At 32.6% G+C, this 25,644-nt stretch overlaps 1 protein-coding gene across 2 annotated transcripts in view; it reads right to left on the reverse strand.

Annotated features, from left to right (window-relative positions):
* The window catches only part of LOC118187434 (DNA (cytosine-5)-methyltransferase 3B-like), a 487,890-nt gene that overhangs the window by 37,795 nt on the left and 424,451 nt on the right, over nt 1–25,644 (reverse strand). For both annotated transcript variants that reach the window (XM_085807194.1, XM_035357651.2), the window contains 3 exons: nt 17,781–17,825; nt 7,887–8,017; nt 264–328 (listed from right to left, as the gene is read on the reverse strand). In XM_085807194.1, the coding sequence (XP_085663320.1) occupies nt 264–328; nt 7,887–8,017; nt 17,781–17,825 (241 nt within the window). The remainder of the gene's footprint in view (nt 1–263; nt 329–7,886; nt 8,018–17,780; nt 17,826–25,644) is intronic.

Below are 25,644 nucleotides of genomic sequence, written 5' to 3' on the forward strand. Positions count from 1 at the left end.
TTTTTATAAAAGAAAATACTGAAATTAATTTTTAAAAATTTTAGAAAAAATACTTTTGAAAATTTCTTAATAAATGACAATAAATCTAATTTTTCACAAACACTCATATCAAGCCATACACGTTAATAATGCTATGAAACAAAGTTACTGATAGGACATTAAAGGATTCATCAAATTACTGCCAATTACATTTTGTAATAAAATCTTTTACAATACCATGATAACTTACTTATGTTAGTATGATAACATATGCTAATACTAACCGGTTACAACTGCTGTTGTCACACAAAATCAAAGACCCTGGTTCGGCACATATTATACAACAGACCTGAAAAAGTTATTCACTTAAAAATATATACAAGATTATCAGCAATGTATAGCTCATTAGTAAGACAAATAGGAGGAGGAGGCGCAAAACACTTTGCATGACTCCTCAGTTGCATTAAATTATTAACGTTTAAAGTCACATTAAAAATACTTTTGCTTATGCCAGGCTGGGCACTTACAATCAGCCTGGTAATTGCTGATACTCCACATCCAGAATCTATCCCCATTTTCTCTTGCATCAAACTGATAGGTGATATGCCTGTCACTAACTTTGATATAAGAAGAAGGGGTGACTTGAGTGTAATCTGCTTGCTTCATACCAGAGAAGGGGATAAGATTTGATTTTGATATGTGAAGCATAAATAATTAGCACAAACATTGATATGGGCATATTCTATCTTCCTTGATATGGGCATATTCTAAGATTTACGCATATGTATATATATCTGTTTGTGAAGGTAATTCAGCCTATAATGAGTATATGTACTCAGCCTATAATGAGTATATGTACTCATTATAGTCACTATGTACGAATAAGTGTGTGTGTGTGTATTTAATTATGGCAAAGCACACGAGGGCTATCTGCCTAAAGGGAGGGATGCCTTTCGTGGAGGACTTTCTAAGGGAAACTGGCTCGTATACACGTTACACATGGGGAAAACCACGAAAACGCCCATGTAGCCAGCCCGTTCGCGGGATTCGAACCTCAGACCGAACTACCAGTGTTCAGCGTCTTTTACCGCTCGGCCGCTGGTGGGCCTATGTACGAATAAGAAAAATTGCATTATGGAAAGCATACTCCACAAATTTCTAGAGTACATCAGTTTACCTGCTGACACCAATGATTAAAATACTGCTACTTAACTGATATGTAAATTTAACCCGGCAGAAGTCGCACCAAGAAAAGTTACTAGAGTGGGCTCGTGGGGTATCACATACCCCAGTATTTAAAATATGATAAAAATAGTTTTATTTTGTTTTAAAGCTGTTTTTCTTGTTCTCGTGTATTATAAATACGTGAATAATAATTTGGTTTCAAAAAATCAATTTCCAAAATAATCTTAGAGTTAAAATTAAGATAAATGAAAATAATAAAAAAATAAACATCATGCCTCTAAGTTTCATTGCATCTCTAATACACAATGCTTATTTTATTTCTTTACACTTTGAATGAAATACATTCATGTGTTCTTGGCACAGAATGTTTTCACATTTTAAACATTGCATTCACATTCTTCTGTCCTTGGCACGAGGGCAATTTATCACATCTTTCATACTTAGTTGTTTCATATTTCATGTATTCGTTTTAATTCTTCGTCGAAACTTTTGCTTTTGTTTTGCATGCAGTACGTCAATTTCTTGGTAAAGTATTAATCTCTGATCTTTGTTCAAAACTTTTTTTCATTAATTGTAATGCTAAGTCCTTCAAAAACAGACTTCTGTTTCTGGTTGGTGGATTAGCAGTTGAATGTAATATAATTCAAGCATTTATTACAGCAATATTCAGTGCAGGAAAGAAAATTACCATTGGCCACCTCCTTGTTATACTGGCAATTGAATAATTGGCTGACAATTCATTCCCCATATCCACTACTCCTTTAGTCATATTATAAAAACATATAATTCCTGATGTTTCATTTTCTCCAATAGTATCATCTATAGTACGGTCGTTATATAATGTTGAAAGCATAAAAACAGTTTTTCCTTTTTTAGGAACGTAAGGAATTAATGTTTTATCTTTTGCAAAACCAAAAACAGTGTAGAAAATATTCCTAGTTTCATCTTCAGTTTCCGAAATGCAATCTTCATCGCTTTCAAATATTTCTAATAAATCTCACAGGCGTAGCATCTCCAATTCATAGGGAGTCATTCTTTTTACCATAATGCAGTTAAAAATTTTTAAGAATTTAATGTCAAGTACTTTAAAATCACTTGCGAGTAGAAATATTTACTGTTACACTCTAGAAATAAATTTCTGAACTATATTCAGTCAGAAAAACACTTATGCGAACAGGCGCGTGGGGTGTGTCATACCCCAGTTCCAACAAAATACTGAAAAATCTTTTTCTGAAACACACAGGCAAAGAAAAAGCGGTTCTGAAAGTCAACCACAACTAGAAACTCAGCTACTGAATGCAGCACAGAATTTTAGTTTCACAAGTTACGAATATTCCACTTTTATGTAGGGGTGGGGTATGATACACCCCATGCACTTTCCCGCGGGTTAAAAGAGCAGAAAAGTGACATTCCTGCAAATTATACACACCATAAATTTATTGCCCTAATTAGATAGTTAACAGGTAGGTGTATGAAAAGACTGAAACTTCACATTATAAGGCTTCATATAATTCATCATTCTGCATAAGTATTTTGTTTATGGTTGGTTACATTTCTTTTCTTTTGCTATTTTTCCATCACTTTTCATCTGCTCTTGCATATCACTTTTTACTGAAAACTGTAACGCAGATTAGCATCTCTGAAAGTTCATCAACCAACCCTTTCGGGACGAATGCCGCAAATATGCGTCAGCGCTAGATGTCCTTCAGAGCTTAACGGCACATCCTTGCGTTACCTCAAATCCTACGCAGCAGGACGATCGCCGCACAGTTTTGCCATGCTTTTGGAATGAAATATTTACTATCAGATGGTGTCACTAGTTCACGTTCCATTCAAAAGATTGCTCTCGTACATTATTATTTCCCTCTCTGAGGTCAGAATGGGGTCCATCAAGTGTCTGTGCTTTATTGGATTTTCGTGAATGTAAACATAAACACATAGATGAAGATTGCATTTCGGAAACTGAAGATGAAACTAGGAATATTTTCTACACTGTTTTTGGTTTTGCAAAAGATAAAACATTAATTCCTAACGTTCCTAAAAAAGGAAAAACTGTTTTTATGCTTTCAACATTATATAACGACCGTACTATAGATGATACTATTGGAGAAAATGAAACATCAGGAATTATATGTTTTTATAATATGACTAAGTACTAGCGGGTGAAAAAGGAAACACGTGGCAAAGAGCCTTTTAGCTCATTTTGAAGTGTTTGTTTATAGTTTCAATTCTATTTTAGGATGGGATTTTATTGAAGATATTCTAGCATGGGTTTTACTTTCAGATTCATTTGTGTAGCCATGGCTAAAAGACCATGTTGCCTTTCTGAGGAGGAAATATCTAAAGTTATAAATGATTCATCTAAGGATCATTCTGACAATTACAGTGAAACAACTATAAATTAATGAAGTCCTTCATATAGTAGTTGAGAATCTTCAGATTCTGAATTAGAAGACGATAATAATAGTAATATATTGGTTCTGATTCCAGCATGTGAATGGAGTTCTGACATCGAGGAACTTCGTAAAATTAGTTTTACTTTGAAACCGGGACTTATTAGGGAAAATATTTCAGTGCCCTTGAAGACTGTATTAAACTTTTTTTGTTTTTCACTGAAAGCATGACCGAAAGTACTGTGGAAGAAAGTAATTCCTATGAAAAAAAAAAAAAAAAAAAAAAAAAAAAAAAAAAAAAAAACAGCGAAATAGACATTAATGCACCAAGCACATGTACAGTCCAATCGTGTGTCAAAATAATATCAGAACCCTGTCAAGCGAGCTTCTGAATGTAAACAAAGAACACCCCATCTGGTGACCGAAGCTTCAAAGCAGTGCTTCACTTCTAGTGCCGGTTGGCCACTCCTTCCTTTCCTACCTCCATGGTTTTACCCTACTCATTCCTAGGATTAAGATTTACATCATCAGCTCCGAGATCCATGAATGCTAATTACATATTACAGATAACATAATATCCATACACTTTTTTTTTAAATTTTTCATTCAGCCCTAAACAGTTGTCTGGGTTAGAAATATTGTTTTCATCGTGGGCTATCCCTTATGTAATTTATATCTCAACTGTCATCAGCTTTATTTTACATCATTTTAGGTTGCAATACTAATCAAAACGAAAGCAGAAAAGCTCATTTTATAACATTAAAAGGCTGAAGTATACAAGAGAGATCCAATAAAATCACATTTATTAAAGATTAGGTTACATTACTACTTATTTTTGCAAATAACTTCCCATGCTGTCATTTGATCAATGGTTTATTGCTGCAGGTAGAGAAAGAGTTACAGCAGAATCTTATAAAAAATAGTAATGTTCAATTTGCCCCATTCCAATAAAGCCAATCACTTATTTTCATTTTGGATTGCTCAATTATGATCAATATCTGTTGCAGCACTGAAATTTACCCCCTCAGACATTAAGAAATTCTTCTTTGAAGCTGTGTTTCTTTACTTGAACAAAAAACATATTGGCCAGTAATGCATGATACCCTGTCACAAATTTTTGTACACTAAATTGCTTTGTATGTTTTATATCTATGTAGTCCAGTTTACCTTCAAGCTTACAAAGTGAAACACATGGAAGAAGTTATTGTCAACTAATATCAATGCTTATTACATGTTACGCATCTAAAAATCCTAATGGACTGGTGAATATTTTTTGGTGAACTATGCAGTGTTACATCATGGAATATGCATATTCTTCATTTTTCATTTTTATAATCCAAGGAAAGTATTCTATTAATCACTGCTGGTATTTAATCTGTTTAAGTGAGAGTGGCCTTCAATAAATAGCCATAATTTAATTTCAGAAACACACTGAATACATCTTTTTTTTTATATTTATTTTTAAGGACACAATGCTAAGAGTTTAACTCATTTAAGAAATAATGAAAAATAATCAAGTTATGTCACATGTTGCTGATTTAGTAGAATTCTTTCATAAAATTTTTGTTTTTAAAAAATTTAAAAAGCAAAACTAGAATTAACAAGAAAACAGAAAATATGTCTACCATAAGAAGATGATTTAATTATTATGCTGGGCAACAAGATGTTAAAGAATGAGTATAGTACTCTAAAACATGCTTCTTATTGTACAATGGCAAAGGTTGAAACCTTTAGTTATTAACTTTAAACAGAACATGTCAACAGTATTTTTAAGTATACAGATCTCACGATTTTTTATTTTATTTATTTATTTTTTCTGTTATAAGATAGATCAGTATCTTATGATGAACATCGATATTTCCAAGAGTATATTAATTAAATTGGTTAAATTTTTCAAGGAAAACATTTCTTGCTTGACAGTGTAACAATTAAAATTTTGCAAAAGAGCTATTATCAAATCAAGGGAAGAAAATGAAAGTACTATCCCCATTGATGAAGAACCTGCATTAGAAGCTAAAACCAAGGTTTTGGAGGTAAATACTAAAATGCCATTCTATATTGAGTACGCTGATTACAGAAGGAAACAATCAAATTAATTCTAAAACACAAATTTATTCACTGGAATTGCTAATTATTATATTTACTGGTAAATATACACAATGAAATAATTTTCAGTAAAAATTTGAAAATATTATTGCAAATAAACGCCAGTTAACAGCATTTCAGAAACTAATTTAAAAAGTCATATCAAATGTGCCCAAACAGAAAACTTTGAAACCATTTATGATACTTAGTTTACAGTTAAAACTCTTCAGATAACAATTTTAAACAATAATATAAATAATATATAGAGCAGAAGGGCTTTATAATTTCTGAATCATAAAATAGCGTAAGACATACAGTGGATAATGTTATTAAAATCTTGAAGAGCTTATATTGGTTTAAGTTATGAAAACATAATTTCATTTCACATTTTATTGCTAAACATTGTGTTAGAAGTTAGATCATGAAACACACATATAATATGAATTAAGCACTTATGTTAATAAGATTCCTACATTTAATGAATTAATTTCATTTTTGGAGAAAAGATTCCAATTATTAAATAACATTTATTACCATTTTCCGAGTAAACTCAAATACTTGGTAAAAAGAAATGTTATATCGAAAGCTCTTACAGTTTATTGTTTGGTAGTACTTAGAATGGTGCTTATGAACAGCAACCATATAAATGCCACTAGTTTAAGGAATTATATTCAATTTAAATATAACATTAGGAAGGATAATTTAATTATAAATTTCAAATTTTGATGCATTGATTGCCAAAGAAAACATCACTTGTTAATTAAAAGCTCACCCATTTTTTATACTCAGTGAGATATAACCTGGTTGAATATAATAAACAAGAATTCAGGTAAAAAAAGTCAGTGAAGCTATCTTTTGATTAGAAGAAAACATGTTTCATATGCAACAGAAATTGTATATTTCCAAGTGGGAAAAAAGTTGATTTTCGCAGTTACAGTAAATCATACAATAGTTACAATACACATGCAGAGAGACAGAAAAATTTCTAAAGAAAATTAGCTCATCCTCAAAATTATACATGGCAGAGACCATGAAAACATTTACACAAGCAGCCTTTTGCCAGTATCCCAGGTCGAGCTCCTGACGTTCAGCTGTCTTATACAGTCACCCACTGGTCATCTCAATGGGAAAAAAACGATTCACACAATTTAAAATAAAGGCAACATACTCAATTTTGTTATGTAACAACAAATAATTCAAGTCTAGAATAGGAAAAGATTCATGGATCAGTTCCTATGATAAACGAAAATGTTATAAGAACACACATACAGTCAATAATTCCCTGGGTTATTCCTAAGATAGAAATGGACGTTTTCAAACATTTCATATTTATATTTATATTAAATATTCCAACTAAAATTCAATTAGCTGATTCATAGTTTGTTATTATCCGTAAAATAAAACATGTTGCGAGGAACCAAACTGTTCTTTTGAGATTTTAAAAATGAGAAAATTTTGATTAGAAAATCAGCCACTAAAATTCCAAAAACTGTCTTTGGATATATTGCCTCTAGTCCGTGCATCCAGGAAAAATTATTCTGGTTTGGTTCTGAATAAAGAAGAAAGATTTAATGATATTTTGCAAGATTTCTATTATTTAAATTATTCTAAGGGCAGAAGAATATAATCAAAATAATAGTATTATGAAAAAATCTTCAAATATTGCAAATGCTAAGAAAATTATGGCAGATATGTTGTCCTATAAAGGACACATAACTAGAGAAATCAAAAATATTTGCTCAGAAAAACTTGGACTGGTTTAAAAAGGGATTTTAGATGTGAAAACATTACCCCCAAAATTAATCTCGAAATACAGATATTTAAATAGTGTGAAGCCAACAGAAGATATATAATGAACAGCAATATCTTTAAAAGGAATGCATAATCACAGGCCATACCCTACTTTCATTTGAATTCTGCAATAATTATAAAATGAGAATACATTTAAATTTTACTTAAAGTGAATATATTTGCAAAATGTTTAGCATGTCCCTCTTGGAGGGGCAAATTTGAGATTAATACTACTTAAAAATCTGCATTGATATTTTATTTTCTCAGCAAAAAGTAATTTGGCTTTCGATTAAAGTTTTGATTATATTACTTCCATTTTCTTTAGAAAACTTAAGATTTTTCTAGTAGTTAATAAGATTTTAGTGTACATAATTTTGATTTTCTTTACAACCCCTCCCAATTTCTCACTAAATCGTATTATTGTTCAATTTAAAAAAATAATACTTTACATACATTTTTCCCATCATCTCCAAAGGCGAATATTGTTTCCATAAAATCTTCTTTGCATGAAGCACAAAGACCTCCTTTAAACAATGGGTGAGAAGTTAAATCTTCTTTTAAGTCATAGCAGGCAATACAAATTTCTGAAATAAAACATACTTTATGTACAAAGAGAAACAAAAGTGTTAAGATTGCAGTCAAATTTTTCAGACAGCCTTGGGCATGGAAAGCATTCTTTTCACTATCTAAATACAGGGCTAGCATAAATGATTGATTCATTTTGAAAAGGCTATACTTTCAAAAGTATTTCATGTACACAGATGAAAGAGCTATATGAAAAGTACCACAAACTCACCAAGTTAATACAAGCTCTAACTAAAAAAAAAAAAAAAAAAACTGTAAAGGGGAATTACTACTGTTTTGAAACCTTTCCTTTAGGTCGTCTTTGTTTATTTTCAGATAAAAGACTAGGGAATAAAACAAAGGAACATTTTCTCTTTTCTGCTGTTTCTTTTCCCTAAACTAGGGAAACATATGATGGTGAGATTTCATAGCTAAATAATTGTCAAATAGTGGAGTATTAACTTTTAATATTGCATTATGACAAAAATATACCTTAGCAGCAAATACGTCCTATGTAAGCCAAAAATCAGTACATAAATAATCAGTTTTTATTTGTTTTCAATATTCGAGAATGATGTGTAACTATTTGTTTCTCGTATAAATCAGCAATTCACTTTCATTTTTTTACAAGCATTGTGTAGCAGCTTATATTTATATATTAAACAAATCACCTTGTGTTTTGTGACATTAGTTTCATTTACCTTTTTCACTAGTATTCTTCAGATTTTTAATTATTGATGCTCCCCTTTTCATCTTTCAACTACATTATTGTCCATTGTTCTTTCTTGCAGTTTTGTGACGAGAGGTCTTTTTTTTTTTTTTTTTTTTTTTTCCTTTAGTGTGTTTTTTAAAAATATGCTTCCTTACTAGAAAAAACAGATTTTATTTATTATATTTCCATTGTATTGCATTGCATTTTGCATGCTTCAAACAACGATACAGTCAAAAGTCATTAATCCGGACTCGTCCTGACTTCAGCGATTCCAGAATATCGATTTTTCTGGATTACAGATCGTCAGTTTAAATCTGGCAAGATGGCATGCAGAAATTATAAAATTAAAAATATGAAACCGTAATTTATGAACTACAGAACAATTATGATCTAAAGGGTATCAAAATATACAAAAAAAAAAAAAAAAAAAAAAAAAAAAAGCTTAATATTTATTTGTTTACTTTATTAAACATTTCTTTCAATGTAAGTTGTTTAAGTTGCTTTGTTTATGTGATAATACTTTCTCTTTAATTCTATAAACAGACATAATTTCTTGTTCAGCTACAAAGTGCCGCTGTTCAAGTCCTATAATTGCTATGTCGAGAATACCGACTAAATTGTCAATCGAAATTTTTTCATTTTCAATAACCTCTGGGTCACTTTCTTCACTATTGGAAGGAAATTATAATGACGAGGAATTTGATTTAAATCATATCAAAGACGGAATACATCGAGATGAAATACTACATTTAGTAAGGAATTATAAGCCAAATAAAATGAAAACATCTGCCCTGAAGATAAGGATAGTGCTGACAGATCAACTTCCAATTCATTGCGTGCTGCAGCATTCCACCCCCCCCCTCCGCGCCGCTGAGCAGCGTGAAATTGATAAACAGATTTCGAAATGGTTAGGTCATTTTTTGCAGCAATTCCACTTTTGTTTAATGGACTTCGAAACATACTTTCGCTTTGTAGATTCTTTACAGATTAGTAAATATATATAGGAAATTCTATTTGACATAATCGAAAGTTCAAGCTTACTTTTATAAAATTGCTCTAACAGTCTCCAAAAAATAATCAGCCGGATCCAATTCGAAGTTTAAAGAACAACGCAATCTGCAACATTAACTGAATTAGATAATTTTAGCTTAGCTTATACCGTCCGTTATACATTAAACGCGCATGCATAAACTTATTTTGCGCATGCGCATACGCATATTCGCAGCCGTAAAGGTCTTACGCGCATGCATCAACGCGGCGCATACGCAGAAAGTTTGTAGCTTTGAGGTTTGGATTATAGATCATTCCGGATTATGGGTGTCCGAATTAAAGACAGTATTAAATACAAAATTTACAACAAAAAGGGGAAATATAAAAAAAAATACATTTTTAATGACACTAAAAAATTGGTAAAATTAATACCAATATCATAAAATCTCAAGTGGATTTACAAACTTTATTTATATATTCATATAGACTCGTCTCATTGAGCTCAGTTTCTTTATTCCTATATGTTGGTAAATTGTGAATTTTTTTTTAAAACTGATTTAATTATGTTGTTCTTATCTTCCAGTTCAAAATTTTATGCCTTTATTTAACTTCCATGCAATAGCTGTAGAATTATCAATAATTTGAAAGTTGTTCAAGTGCGACTAGGCCTAACTTTTTTTTACCATTGCAGCTATATTTGTTTACATTTGAAATATAGCAGAATAGTGTATTTGTTAACCCCTTCGAGGCGGGTAGTGAAGACGTGCACTTATCGCGGAGGCCGGCAGTGTCTTCCGCGAGCTTCTCTCCAGGGCCGGGGGCTTTTTTGCTACTAAGCCTAAATCTATGAAATTTCCGAAGTATCAACACATTGTTTAATAATGCTCTATGGAGTATTTAAACGGGTTATGCTTTATAGATTTTTTTATATATATATACTTTAATTACCTTATTTCTTGTTTAAATGCATATTTTACACATTTTGTTTTAATTACTCACCATTTTATGACTTTTAACATTATACATCTGAAAACTAAATATATTACTTAAAATTCTCTTTCGTATGAAAAATTTGAAAACAGGGATCTACACACAGTCCTACATTACATTCCTTGAACTCGTAATAACTCATTTGCCGTTTTGGAGGATTTTTCCGGGAATGTGAACAAACGAAGCATCGTCGTCTCATTTTCTTATCAATCTCTTCTGAACAAAGTTTTGGAAAATGTCTTTCAGTTAATCTTTCAGAATCAATATCAGAATATCAGAATTTCAGAATCAATATCTGAAATATTTTGCATCATTTCTGCTATTTCATGCTCTGTTAAACATTTTCGACGCTTCGACATTGAAACGGTAAAAACAGAAAGAATTCACGTCTAACAAGATCTAATTATTTTCTAAAAACTGAACTGTAAACCGAAATACTCAACGCTTTAGCGCATATAAAACTTCTACGTACAATAAACAACTACCACGTGCGAATAAAGTGCGATTTAAAGAGATGTCATAAATCACGCCATTCGGAAACATTTAGTTCCCCATTTGTTTATATAATCAAAAACACGTGTATGTGAGTCATGCTTCTCTCATTTCGAGTAGAAGGTCTAATGTACATGTATCTGAAACCATATGGACATACAGTGCCATCTTGTGGCAGAAATTATAGTTTGAAAAACGTTCCAAGGTACTGGCACAAATAGGTGACAGTAGGTAGAGAACGCAACAATGCTCTGGCACGCCTGTGTGTCGGCCAGTAGGTAAGTGTGTTCATTGCTGGCACGTATACGTGACAGTTGGCACAAAGGGGTTAACAAACTGGAGAAACTAAGCTTCACATCAACAAAAATAACATCATCTTTTTTTATTGTGAATTAAATCATGCTTAATCCATTCTGGAATTATCAGTTAAGTTATTAAATTATTTCATACATTCACTCAGCATAGCGTCCACAACAAATTAAGTCAGTTTCTACGTCTTCAGTGTCATTTTGCCGAGTGAGACCAAAAGTAAACTTTCAGTTTCAGTTTTGTGCACCAAAAAATCTGCCTTCTTACCCACTGGCCGAATCGCTTGTTTTTGTGTAGAAACTTTAATTTTAATTGTAAAAATTGTTCTTTAAATTGTTTTACCTGTTATTTATGTTTTATATTTTTCAATTTTTAATACAGATATTTTGAGGTGTCATATATTTTTGCCTTATCATGAAGTAAGAACTAAATTAATTGAATGAGAAGTATATATAGGGTGGCCCAGAAGTCACTTTACATTTTGAAAATTAAATAACTTTTTTTCTATTAATATATTTCTTTTTCTCTTTTCAGAATTAAAAAATATAATCCCTGGAAATTTTTGGCATGGATAAGTTTACAACAGAACAATGAGTGAAGATAATTGAATTTTACTTTGAAAATGGACGGTCAATTGTTGCAACGCAATATATGGGCCATTTTAATGTTCAACATCCCCCTAGTAGGCCTGCAATAAGGAACTTAGTGACGCATTTTCAAGGTTCAATTAGTGCAATCTTTAAAACCAGCAGACTTTCAGAAACGAGTAAATTATGCTGTCAAGTTTCAGAGAACTGCAAGAAATGACAATGAGTTTATTCACAAGTTGATCATGGGAGATGAAGCTCATTTCCATTTGAATGGACATGTGAATAAGCAAAAAATAAAAAAGAATTAATTAAATACAGTCATTTAAGAAAAAGTTATTTAATTTTCAAAATGTAAAGTGACTTCTGGGCCACCCTATATCTAATGAAATTTGAGGAAATAAGTTTAAACGAAATGTAGGGGAAAATGCATATAATTTAATATTTCATACAAGGAAGTTGTATGGTGCACACATCAGATTTTTTTCTTCTATACATAGTGAAAGTAAAGCACAGCCAGGTACTAGTGTAGAATTTTAGACAGCAAGTGAATCACGCGAAACGCAAACAAAGAACATATCAACAGATATTCTTTGACACTATTGAAAGATTTTACCCCAAGATAAGATTTCACTGCTGAGGGAAACGAAAGGGAATTTACTAAACCCCACAGTTGGGAGGCACAAACATCATAGCAGAAATGGCAGGAGAGGTTATCAGACAATGACTATCTCTGCAATCTGAAGAATTGGGGGGGGGGAATTTCTCTGGCCAAAATTTTGACCACACCCATCTTTTTGAGACTCCACAGCTCTGGCTGTTTCTTCAGTCACCTGTCTTCTAAGCGTTAAAACAAACATTATGTTACAACATGCATTTGTGAGAATCAGAAATTTAATTTTTCAAATCACCTTACACGAGTAATTGATATACCAAATTTCAAATTTTACAATACCTGGTGATCATCAAAGCAATAGACAACTGTTTTTGTGAATTATGAAAGTGATATATTTAGAATATATGAAATATATCATTACAGAAGACATGGCACATAAATAACACTGCATTAATGATACACCACCAATTGTATTGAACAAATATACCAATAAGTACATTTGATGTCTGCATTACCTTTACAAAACAACCTCCCTTGTGATTGAGCTCTTTATCTAATGAGTTAAACAAATGATTTAAAATAGGTGGGATTGCTGTATATTTCTTCTTAGGTTAATGGCTACAGAAAAATTTACCCATAATTTTTTATGCAGAAAAAACTGGTAAGTTCCTATGACATGATTTACCATAGCTCTTGTTACAGTTTCTCCTCAACACTATAATGTTCTATCTCACTCATTTCTCTTCTTTCCATCAAAGAAAGTACGAGTAAAAAAAATAGCATTAATTCTATTTTTTTAATTACTTAGTTATTCTTTACTTGAATGAAAATTTGTATACAGTCAAAAGTCGTTAATCCGGACTCATCGGGACTTCGGCGATTCCAGATTATCGATTTTTCCGGATTATAGATCATCAGTTTAAATCTCGTAAGATGGAATGCAGAAATTCTAAAATTAAAAATATGAAACCATAATTTATGAAATAAAGAACAATTATGATCTAAAGGGTATCAAAATTTAAAAAAAAAAAGCTTAATATTTATTTGTTTACTTTATTAAACATTTCTTTCAATGTAAGTTGTTTAAGTTGCTTCATTTTACGTGATAATACTTTCTCTTTAATTCTATAAACAGACATAATTTCTTGTTCAGTTACAAAGTTCCGCTGTTCAAGTCCCGTTAATTGCTGTGCCGAGAATACCGACTAACTTGTCAATCGAAATTTTGTCGTTTTCACTAACCTCTCTGTCACATTCTTCATGTCTTTATTAATTTTTTGCAGCAATTCCACTTTTTGTTTGATGGACATCGAAACATACTTTCGTTTTGTACGATCCTTTGATAGCTCCAGATTCGGAAATTCTATTTGACATAATCGAAAGTTCAAGTTTACTTTTATAGTATTGCTCTTACAGTCTGCAAAAAATAATAAGCCGGATCCAATTCGAAAATTAAGGAACAACGCAATCATCAACATTAACTGAAATAGATAATTAGATAATTTTAGCTTATACTGTTCGTAATACATAAAACGTGCACGCGAAAACGTATTCTGCACTTGCGCACACGCAAATGCGCAGTCGTAAGAGGTCTTACGGGCACGCGTAAACGCCTATGCGCATGTGTCAACGCGGCGCATGCGCAGAAAGTTTTTAGCTTTGAGGTCCGGATTATAGATCATTCTGGATTATGGGTGTCCGAATTAACGACTTTTGACTGTATGTTACTGAAAAGATCAGTACACTCTTTTTTGATTTTCAATAAACCTCTATTAAAATTGCTTGTCCAATTTAACAGGTGAAAAATGGAAATTAATAGAAAATACATAGTTCTCTACTTGAAAAAGAGTTTTAATACATTATATGAAATTTAAAATCTGTATATCATAAGAAAATATCTATTTATGACGGTAATACGATACAACATCTAATACAAGGCAGGGTTGTTTTCCTATCAGCCTTGCTTCACATAACAGATTCTACCTGTAGGGCTATTTAAGGTCTTTACAGGATTAAAAATTTTAGATAATTTACATTGAACCCATTATAATTATTCAAAAGAATACGGTTTCATGGAATACCATGCAAGAAGTCTTGAAATATGCTCTGTTGCCTTAAATATATGCACCACACACACAAAAAAAGGGCCACAACTATGAAATGCAGCATACAAATGTGGTTTTACGAATTGCGTAAATGAATAAACATGCAGCATCAATCAGTACTGTGGAGAGATACAATATGGATCTGAAGTGCACAAATGGTAAAATGTAAAAAGGCATTGTGTGGCAAGTAACAAGCATTTATAATCAAACTGATGGTTTGGATACATGACATTGAAATGAGAGATGCCTTTGAGATGAATTCAACAGCATTACAAATAGCTGTCAGACTTTGAGAGGGATTGCAACATAGGACTAAAAGAGACCAGTTGGCCAAACATGCAAATGAGCAGGCATATCGGTCAAAATGATATGGTCATTGTCCATTGCGGGAATGAGTGGCTCAGTGAAGGCATTTCAAGCCACTAATCTGCAAGATGATTCTGCAATTATAAGATATGTCCCATCTGCACCAACAGTTACACAATCATTGATTTAATGCTGTTTGCCAACTTGTAGGGATCCCAGAATACCAAGGGATACAACCTACAGAGGACTAGGTGATGCTGGGCTCAAATCTTGATGTCCATTGAGACGCTAGCCATTGACACTCCACTATAAGCAGTGTTGTCTTGCATGGTACCACCTTACTCAAGCTGGACAGTCTAATTGGAGAAATGTTATCTTCAGCGAAAAATTGCTGATTTTTCTCTCAAGGCTAATGACTGCCTCATATGCATCTGGAGATGAAGAAACTGGTCTAATGTACCATTCTTTTTATCGAGTGGCACACAGCCAAAACACAGGGTGTGACACCCTAGGGAGTGGGAGTGATCAACTGGAACAGCTGTTTACCAGCAGTCATGCTGAGAGGTACTCTGACTGCTCACAGGTACGTTGAAGACATTTTATAGCTGATCATACTGCCTATGCTAGCAGGTCATTCAGGTTCTGTTTTCCAGCAGCCACATACAGCACAACTTTCCCAACAATGTCTTCAACATTGCCTATCAAATATATTTGGGGCATGATGGGCATGCAAATTCAGCTATGTACAAATATGACCTAACTCATTAACCAATTGATCCATCTGTCGCACAATCTACTGCAGAGGGCATTGGCAACTTAATCAACTCCATGGCCACCCGAGTATAGGCTTGAGTAGGGATGGCTTTACCACCTCTACTGATTTTCACATTCTTTGTATTGCTACTCATAAAAAAGTTCTTTCACCTTAGTTTTTGATAATATTTTTTTCTACTTGAACATGATACTGCTGCTGAGTTTCTTAGTTGAGGTTCGGCCCACCAGCGGCCGAGCGGTAAAGTCGCTGAACACTGGTAGTTCGGTCTGAGGTTCGAATCCCGCGAACGGGCTGGCTGCATGGAGGTTTTCGTGGTTTTCCCCATGTGTAACGTGTATACGAGCCAGTTTCCCTTAGAAAGTCCTCCACGAAGGCATCCCCCCCTTAGGCAGATAGCCCTCGAGGCTTTGCCATAATCACACACACCACACACCACACCACCTTAGTTGAGGTTCAATTCTTCCTGGGTGAATATATTTTTTTGCAACAAAGTTCACGAACAGTATTGTTTGAAGCATGAGCAATTTCAAGCTGTTTATCACCAAGAGATCCAAGGAGTAGCATACATATCACTGAATACTGACTTTATTCTGCACGTTATGAAGTAATTATTGCACACACACACAGAAAATGATTAAATATAACCATTATTTTTAAGCTATTCTCTTAATACTTAAAATGCAGTTAAATCAGTCACACAATATTAACCAGAAAAGCTAATTTAATATTCCAAAATGAGTTGGACACTCACAAATTCAAATATAAACAAAACAAATAATTTAAAATTTTTAAATTTTAAAAATAAAATTCAGTGTATAGACTAAAGTATATACATGAAGAAACAGAGTACCTTTACGGAATTATGCTCCTCTTTCATCAGTAATAAACAGTAACTTGAAATAAATACTATGTAATATAAGGAGGTATATAATGCCCGACTGAGATGTTAGAACAAATGAATTATATGTTTCAAGATGTCATTAACTGAAGAAACAAAGTTATAACTCTTTGGATTAACTAAAGTTAATTTCCAAAGCAATCAATTCGTAAAAATGCTTCTGACATCTTTCACAAAGGAATATATAAAAATTATATTCAAGAAATAAGAATAGAAAGAAAAAAGTACCAAAAATCATTCTTGTTTTTAAAGTGATTTCTTTTTTTGCTTGCAGTTTTCATTATTACATAATTAGATTATATACAAACAGCTATGAAAAGGGATCTGATTTTATAGAAAAATTATTTTATTTTTCACCTTATCTAACTTGAAATAAATATTTTATAATAGGGTTCAGCAGATATATAGGGACAGACTGACATGATTCGTAAAAATGTTTCTGACATCTTATATACAGAAATATGAAAGCTATAAAGAAACAAGAGCAGCAAAAGACTACTGAAAAACACTATTGTTTTTGAAAGTGATTTTTATTTATTTATTTATTTATTTATTATTATTATTATTATTATTATTTTGCTTGCTTGCTCTTTTTGTTACTTAAAACTTTTGATATAATTAGATATAATAATATTTTGATATAATTAGATTTTATAAATAAATAATAAAAATCTTGATATAATTAGATTTTATACAAGTCTTTAACAGCTATGAATACAAATTTGATTTTATAGAAAAAAAATTTTAAAAATTTAATTTATATTCTCACCTTATCTAACTTATTGGATCTGTAATGTTCACATAAATGAGATGCAAACAGCAAATACCTCAGTATAGCAAGAATAAGAGATTTATAATAATGTTTTACTATAACTTAAAATAAGATACAAAATAATTGTAAAATCAACTTTCAATATGAATAAAGTAAACCAGAAATGTAGGGGAGAGGATTACATATGGTGTTTACATTCTTTATTTTTTAAATGAGTTCATTGAAAATTACCTTCAATTTTTAGATCACCTTTCTTGACTTTCTTCAAATATGCACCTATGTTGAAATAGGTGGGAAAAAAAAGAGATTCAATAATTAATTTCTTATTAATTTTATTTGCATACATACTTCACAAACAGAAAAGAATGAAAATTATTCAAAAACAAAGCAATATACACTTGACATTTCTAAACAGTATTTTTTGTGGAAACTCTTATGAAATCACAATTATTAGATTATCTTTCCTTCAAATGAGAAAGAGTACAATACAGTCAAAGGTTTTTAATCCAGATGTCCATAATCCAGAATGATCTATAATCCGGACCTCAAAGCTACAAACTTTCTGTGCATGCACATAATGCCTTTACACATGCGCATTTAATGTATAACGGACGGTATAAGCTAAGCTAAAATTATCTAATTATCTATTTCAGTTAATGTTGCAGACTGTGTTGTTCCTTAATCTTCGAATTGGAACCGGCTTATTATTTTTTGCAGACTGTTAGAGCAGTTTTATAAAAGTAAGCATGAACTTTCGATTATGTCAAATAGAATTTCCGATGCTGTGCTGGAGCTGCCAAAGGATCTAAAGCGAAAAGTATGTTTCGATGTCCATCAAACAAAAAGTGGAATTGCTACAAAAAATGGATAAAGGCATATCCTTTGTTTCTCTAACCATTCCAAAATCTGTTTATCAATTTCACAATGTTCTGCGAGGGGGGAGGGAAACGTCGCGGCACGCAATGAACTGGAAGTTGATCTGTCAGCACTATCCTTATCTTCAGGGCAGATGTTTTTATTTTATTCGGCTTATAATTCCTTACTAAATGTAGTATTTCATCTCGATGTACTCCGTCTTTGATATGATTTAAATCAAATTCCTCGTCATTATAAATATCCCGAATACACATCAAAGTTTTCTGGTTGCAATTTTCTAATTTCGACTATGCGTAATGTATGCTTTACGCATGTGCACATTGAAAGAAATGTTTAATAAAGTAAACAAATAAATATTAAGCATTGTTTTGTAAATTTTGATGCCCTTTAGATTTGATACTCTTTGATACCCATAATTGCTCTTTATTTCATAAATTACGGTTTCATTCTTTTAATTCTATAATTTCTGCATGCCATCTTACCAGATTTAAATTGATGATCTATAATCCGGAATCGTATTCTACGTCCTGACGAGTCCTGATTAAAGACTTTTGACTGTATTCTAAATGAAAGATGTTACCGCTCTAAACTGAAATATGTGTTTCAAGATAAGCAAAAAAAAATCTGATGTTCTAGGGGGAAAAAGAGCTTTCTTTACTTGCTAATAAAACCTGGTACTTCTTTCAATAAAGAAAAAAATGATAGAAAAAGAAAGATAATATTCCCCTGATCAATTGCTCTCAATCTAGAGATTCGTGAAGCATGTGCTTCAATCGCATTTCAAGGCCTGTGCTGACATTTTTTCACTGTAGGTCATTCATTACATGTTCAGCAGTTGGAATGCCTGCAGCACAAAAAATGTCAAAACATATGCTAAATACATATGGGTATATATGTAACATATGCTAAATGCATATGGGTGCATTTATTTAATATTTGACACCAAGTTTTCATCATAGTCCTATTAGGTAATGTATGATACAGTTTTACATTGTAAGAAGTAACAGTTTTGCAAGTTAGTTTTGTTCCTTCATTTTAACACAAACTATATTGTGAAGTCTAAATACATAAAGTAAATAAAATGCTCCAATTGTTTTCCAAAAGTTAAAATTTTATTATGAAATCATAAAGTTGCTAAACGAGAGAATATTGCAAACAGTATGATTTCCTACCACATATACAAACTTCTAGGAAGTGTATGACATTCAAAGATAAATCAAGCACTGATAACAATCCAAAGTTGGAAATGTGCAAGTGTGCAGAGAACATGTAAAATGAAGGATTGGCAGATAAGCGAAGAATATTATTTTATTCAATGAGATGGAGCTATTATGATATTTAAAGAAGTCACAGGAGGTGTTCAAAGTTTCAGCCAGCATATGCAACACAAGACTAACACTGGTAGCCTAAGGAACTATGAATATTCTGAAATATTCTTTCAGACAGCCAGGGAAAATATGCAGATGAGGGTGATAAAATACTCTTCACTGTCCATGGATGTATCGTTTTATACCACACACCCATGGATAGCAAGGAAGATTTTGATATACCCACGGACAATGATATCTTTCATGTGATCCCAGGGAAAATAAAAGAAACAATTGTTATCATGAAAGATGAATGAATGGGATCATCATGTATGATGCACTGTTATCCAAATATCAGATTCAAGTGCTTCTGAACGTCACAGTTGAAATGCGGTGAGGCTCCCATTATGGTGCAAGGATAGCTGGATCTGTTGGTCTGTTTATTTAACAATTTAGACAACACTTCCTCAAAAAAGAAAAAAATTTTAACACCATCCATGCAAATGAACAAGCGAGAGGATGGGCTTTTATGCAGGCTCCCACAATAACACTAATGCTACATCAACATGAAAGCACATGCTTGCGCAGCATGGCAGTTCTCCACCACCCATACATGCAAGTTATTAGTACACCGACCTTACCTGGTGAAGTATGCCTGATCTACGTAAGATGGAAGCTGGAAAAGGGAATCCATCATTGTATTCTTCTGCAGATACCATAAAGCAAGTGCAACCTTCTATGGATAATCAGGTTGTAATGGCTGTAATCGCTACTTGTGGTATGGCTCCAACTGCTTAGAGTTATGGATCCCCGAGGTGGTTTTCGGAAGACCAAACTTAGTAGTGATTGCTTATGTACTGGCATATAAAGTGCCTTCAGCATGATGAAACACAATCTCTTCGATTTCCGGAGTTCACATGGTTCATCCCCCTTTCATGGATCAACTTTTGATGGAACACACTTCACATAATCTCTAACGAAGTCATATAAATGTCTGGTTTCAGAATATGGTTTATTGGAGTAACACTTTTGGTACAGGTGCATAGTAACCCACCCATTGCTATCATAAGCTCCGATGCTAAACACATTTTCACCAACTCCATATTTATGAAATCCTTCTACTATTTCTGCGGGTGACTGCCAAATAATGGTTTTTCATGCAGATGTTTTTCTGGTTCTCCACAGCTTTCTCAATAGTATTATGATTGCTTTTCTGACCTTGCATTACTATCATAACTTAGTTTGTCTTACACTTATCTGTCCCAGAAGTTAGCACACGTGGTAGCAATCACTCTGAAAAAATTAAAAGATTTAAATACTAGTAATAATTTAAATAAATTTTGAAAAACAATATTTGAATTATTAGGGAAAAAAGTTATGAATAAGCCTTCCCAAAAAACTATATACACTTACCACAGCCTTTAGGGTACTGCAGCATGAAAAGAAAATGTATCAACAATTAAAGTATACATTAAGACTCACATATGGATCACACAATAGACACTGGTGACCGCAATTACGATAATCTCTATAGACAGTTATGAACGTTTTACAAGCCAAATGCCAGAAGACAACTTGATGTACTTGTAAATGCAGTTATGCAAATTACAACAATTAAAATAACAATGGTAAAAATAAACATTAAGGAAGACTTATAACTTTTAAAAAATGAAATCAAATGGAATTTTCATTTCATGCAAAAAATACATTGTTACACACATTTTAATTAGGGATATGATCATCATGTACAGCCACACAAACTTAAAATCAACAATTAATTATTTCTATGAGTTTCTTATTAAGCTGCTTGAGCAAAAAGTACCATTTTAATGGTACAGCTACTTTCAGCTCTGGAATTGGTTTGGTGTTGTTTTGCTAGCTTTATGAAAAAGAGAGTGAATGCTCCTGATTAGCTGCTGAAATTCCCATTTGCATTGTACCCTTTTCATGTTGAATGGGATCATATCTGGATACCAAAGCTAGTGCTAAACAGTCTACTGTCCAGTGCAAAATCTGTAAATAAAATTCTACTGCTCAATTACTTCTAAAAATTTTACCACTTCTAAATTCTGCCTTCTTGTTTAAAGGCATTAGTCGCACCAGCTCTGCTGGACACTTATATAATTTTTTTATGATCACTACAATCATCGAGTATTCTCAATTTAAAGAAAATTTTTGATCAGAGAATGGTATAGATGTATGTTTTCCTCCTTGAATATGAACTCTGAATCCACTTCTTTGGATTAACCCTTTCCAGCATGCTACCTTTTAAAGTTGGAATTTCGATAAAAAAAAAGGTAAGCTATCTAATTAGGTATAGAGGAGTACACAAGTAAAATTTTGTGAAGATAGCGCTTATAGTTTAAATTCTGTGGGCACATTGATTGAACAGAGCTTCGAAAAGAGGATTGCTGGGAAGCGCGTAAAAGATTTTGCCTACAATTAAAAAACACTAGATTCTGAATACCGTAGCAGATTTAGCATTACTCAGGGTGTGCCACGAGGAGACCTGCTACTCTAACCCCCCCAAAAGCTCTTTTTTGGTTATATGATGATTACATGCATATGAATGGAAAAAAAGTAACTTGGGTATTACATTTCATATTTACACTTTAGTCTATTTTTTTCATGGTGGTACTTTTCAAAGAAAGTGACACCAGCCTTGGAAAAGCACAACCCAATATTGCACGTTTTGCACATGTACCCGGATCGGTATCAGGTTCACCATCTGAAGGCAATTCATGTAGCACTTGCAGTGCTTCAGAAACGGTCAGCCCTCGCTGATCCATTTGGAAAATAATTAAGAATCTGAAAAAAATAAACTTATATCTACAATTAGAAATTATAAACTATAAAATAAAATTAAATAAATGTCTACAACTCAAAACTAATGAAACTTTGAACGAAAGTGAAAGGGAAAAAAAGAAATGCTCTTGTGAAAAACCAAACAGCTAAACTGATAAAATTACCCTTGACCTTCAGAAAATCACCTCAACAATTTGTTAGTTGAAAACCAAACGTCCCCTCCCAAAAAGAGAGAAAGAGAGAAAAACAGGAAATGAAACACAGATGTGAACCCACCTTTCTATTGTCAATGAACTGACCGATGAGATGCGGAGAAACAAAGAATACAGTCTCTCAGTTGTCCTAGATTCTCGGTGAGCCTGGTCTGGGCACACCTGGGGTTCGCCGTTCAATTTTAGGCAAGATTTCAAGGTAAAAATTTAAAACTAATATAGAATAAGGAGATTAGAAGACAGAAAAAAAAATAACATAGAAATTTCTTTTCAAACAATTCCTTTTATACCCTAAAAAAATCTGGAAGATTTCTTTGAAAAATGAGGGTCTTAAAAAACTAAGCATGGCTAAAATATATGGACTGGTTTGTGTTGAGCTGTCATCTGCTATAAATAAAGAAGGTTCAGAGTAACCTATTTTTCATAAAAATTTTTTTTTTTGTGCATACAGAAGGAAATTTTTAGGTGTGCTCACACCGGGCACACCATGCAGCAAAGGGTTCAAAATAAATGAATAAAAGCAGTTTATACATTAGTTATTTGGTTGCCTTATTTTAAATCTTCTTTATATGTATTTAAGTACTCTTTATATTTTATTTAATTGTATTCTTCTAAACTAAAAGAAAGCTGCATGCTTTTGGATTACTTGAATTGAGAAACTTTATAAGGTATTTCTCCCGCCTCTTTAGCATGCCTTTGTGGTGTAGTGGTCAGACACTCGATGCGAATTCGAGAGGTTCATGGTTCGAGTCCCAGCAAGGGCATTGCTCATTTTTTCATGTCTCTTGCTTACAAAAAATATATAATGTCTCTACAGTGGCACCCGAACTAAAAGGTGGTGAGTGATTATTCTTCACCACCAGGATTTGGCAACTGGATCCCCTGAAACCTCAGTTGCTCTTTGAAAGGGGGAGTATATAATGTATTTCTCCCCCCTTCTTAGCATGCCTTCATGGTGTAGTGGTCAGCACACTCGGAACAAATTCGAGAGGTCTCTGGTTCGAGTCCCAGCAAGGGCATTGCTCATTTTTCCCATCTCCTGCTTCCAGAAAATCCTAATGAATCTACAACTTGATTCTCTGCATACAGAATAATTGCACAAGTATGTTCACCAACAATAAAGTTAATTTAAAGTTCTAATCAAAAGGACATATACATTTAAAAAGAGATTGTGACAGAAATATTATATTGCAGTGGAAAGTCCGAGATCCGATTTGGTGATTCTAGATTTTAGATCATCAGTTTAAATCTAGTATGATGATATGTTGAAAATTTTAAAATTAAAAATACGAAATAGTTATTTATGAAAGAGTGAAGCATTTACAATTTAATGGAATCAAAATTTACAAAAATAGTTCAATACTTATTTGTTTGCTTTATGAAACATTTCTTTCAATGTAAGCTGTTTATGCTACTTCACCACATAATTTGTTGTTCAGATACAAAGTTCCATTGTTCAAATCCCGTAATTGCCCTGACGAATATTCCCATCATACTGTTAATTGAAACCTTTTCATTCTAAAAGCCTGTGTGTCTATATCAGTAATAATATTTTCTGGATTTAAAACAATACTACATATTTCATGTCCACTAGCAGATTGCTGATTAGGGCATTGTCACTGCAATGGAAAATTTTCATTTATTATCATTTCTCTACAAATTCTATTAATTGGAATATTTCATCTTCTACAGCATTCAAAATCTATGCCAAAATAAGGATGCTGTTTTGCCTGATTTCAAAATCCTACTTTCTTAAGCCTGTATTGCACCAGAGTCATTTTCTCGCACTAAGGCCACTGTAGAAGGCAAGTAATGCAGTCACCTTGCAGATCCTGCTACAGCTCCAGAAGCAGAGAGTCCTTTCAAGTAATGAAAAATACAAACTTAAATTCTGATATGATAGCTGATATAATACTAGCCGTCAAAAAATAATAATATGGGTTAAATCAGTTAAGGTAGAGTCCACGATTTGCTATGTTTAATGAACTTAATTTCTCACCAATCTAATTCCTTCTTGCTCCTTGCTCTTATGCCAAAAAAGAATATCACTATTAGCAACATCCCACAAAACAAAAGTATGCTTTATATATTGTTCACCTCAGATACCCCCTTCACAACCACTCAGAGACCAAAACTGTGGTTGCAGTTAACGTGAATCAGTGCACCGTCACTGGCTGCTGTGATTCCGAAGCTGGCACGTGTTGAAAGTGGTATACAAGAATATCAGTTAGATGGGAGAAAAACTGCTTATATGACAGACCTGCTTTCGTTCTGGACTACTATGTTCTCCATTCCTAGATTTAAATTACTGGTCATTTGGAGGTTTGGATATTAGATTATTCTGGATATTGGATGTCCAAATTTTGTACTCTGCACAGTATAAGAAATAACTTAACTGCTCACATTTTAAATGTGAAAACAGTGTGAATAAAAACAGGAAGACGAAAAGGCTGCATTTGAATGTCAAATATCTGTCCTGTGAGTCAAACAGATTAATTTATTTCATGAGTCAGTTCATTATGGCTTCATGATAAAAATCTCCTAGAGTTTGATGAAGTATTTTAATCCTGTGAGCAGCATGACAAGCTTTATCCGGTCATGAGTATTTTTGTGACTTGCTATATATTAGCTTATAATTTAAGATATTCTTTCCTTCGTTAATAATGTAAATGTCATCTTAATAATTGTAAGTTTTATGAAAATAGAGACTAAAATAGGTAATTATACCAATTTAGCTAACAAATGCTGTTTAAATATAGATCTTCATGATAGATCCAAAAACCTACTGTGGCAGAGGGTTAAAGAGGCAAGCCTCATCATTACACTCATATTTCATGCATAAATTGTAATTTTATTGAAATAACTTCAGTTTAATTTCGGTTCAATCCCAGGCAA

Source organism: Stegodyphus dumicola, chromosome X1 (assembly GCF_044657685.1).
Source record: "Stegodyphus dumicola isolate Sdum_Otavi_A_Nest chromosome X1, ASM4465768v1".
NCBI lineage: Eukaryota > Metazoa > Arthropoda > Arachnida > Araneae > Eresidae > Stegodyphus > Stegodyphus dumicola.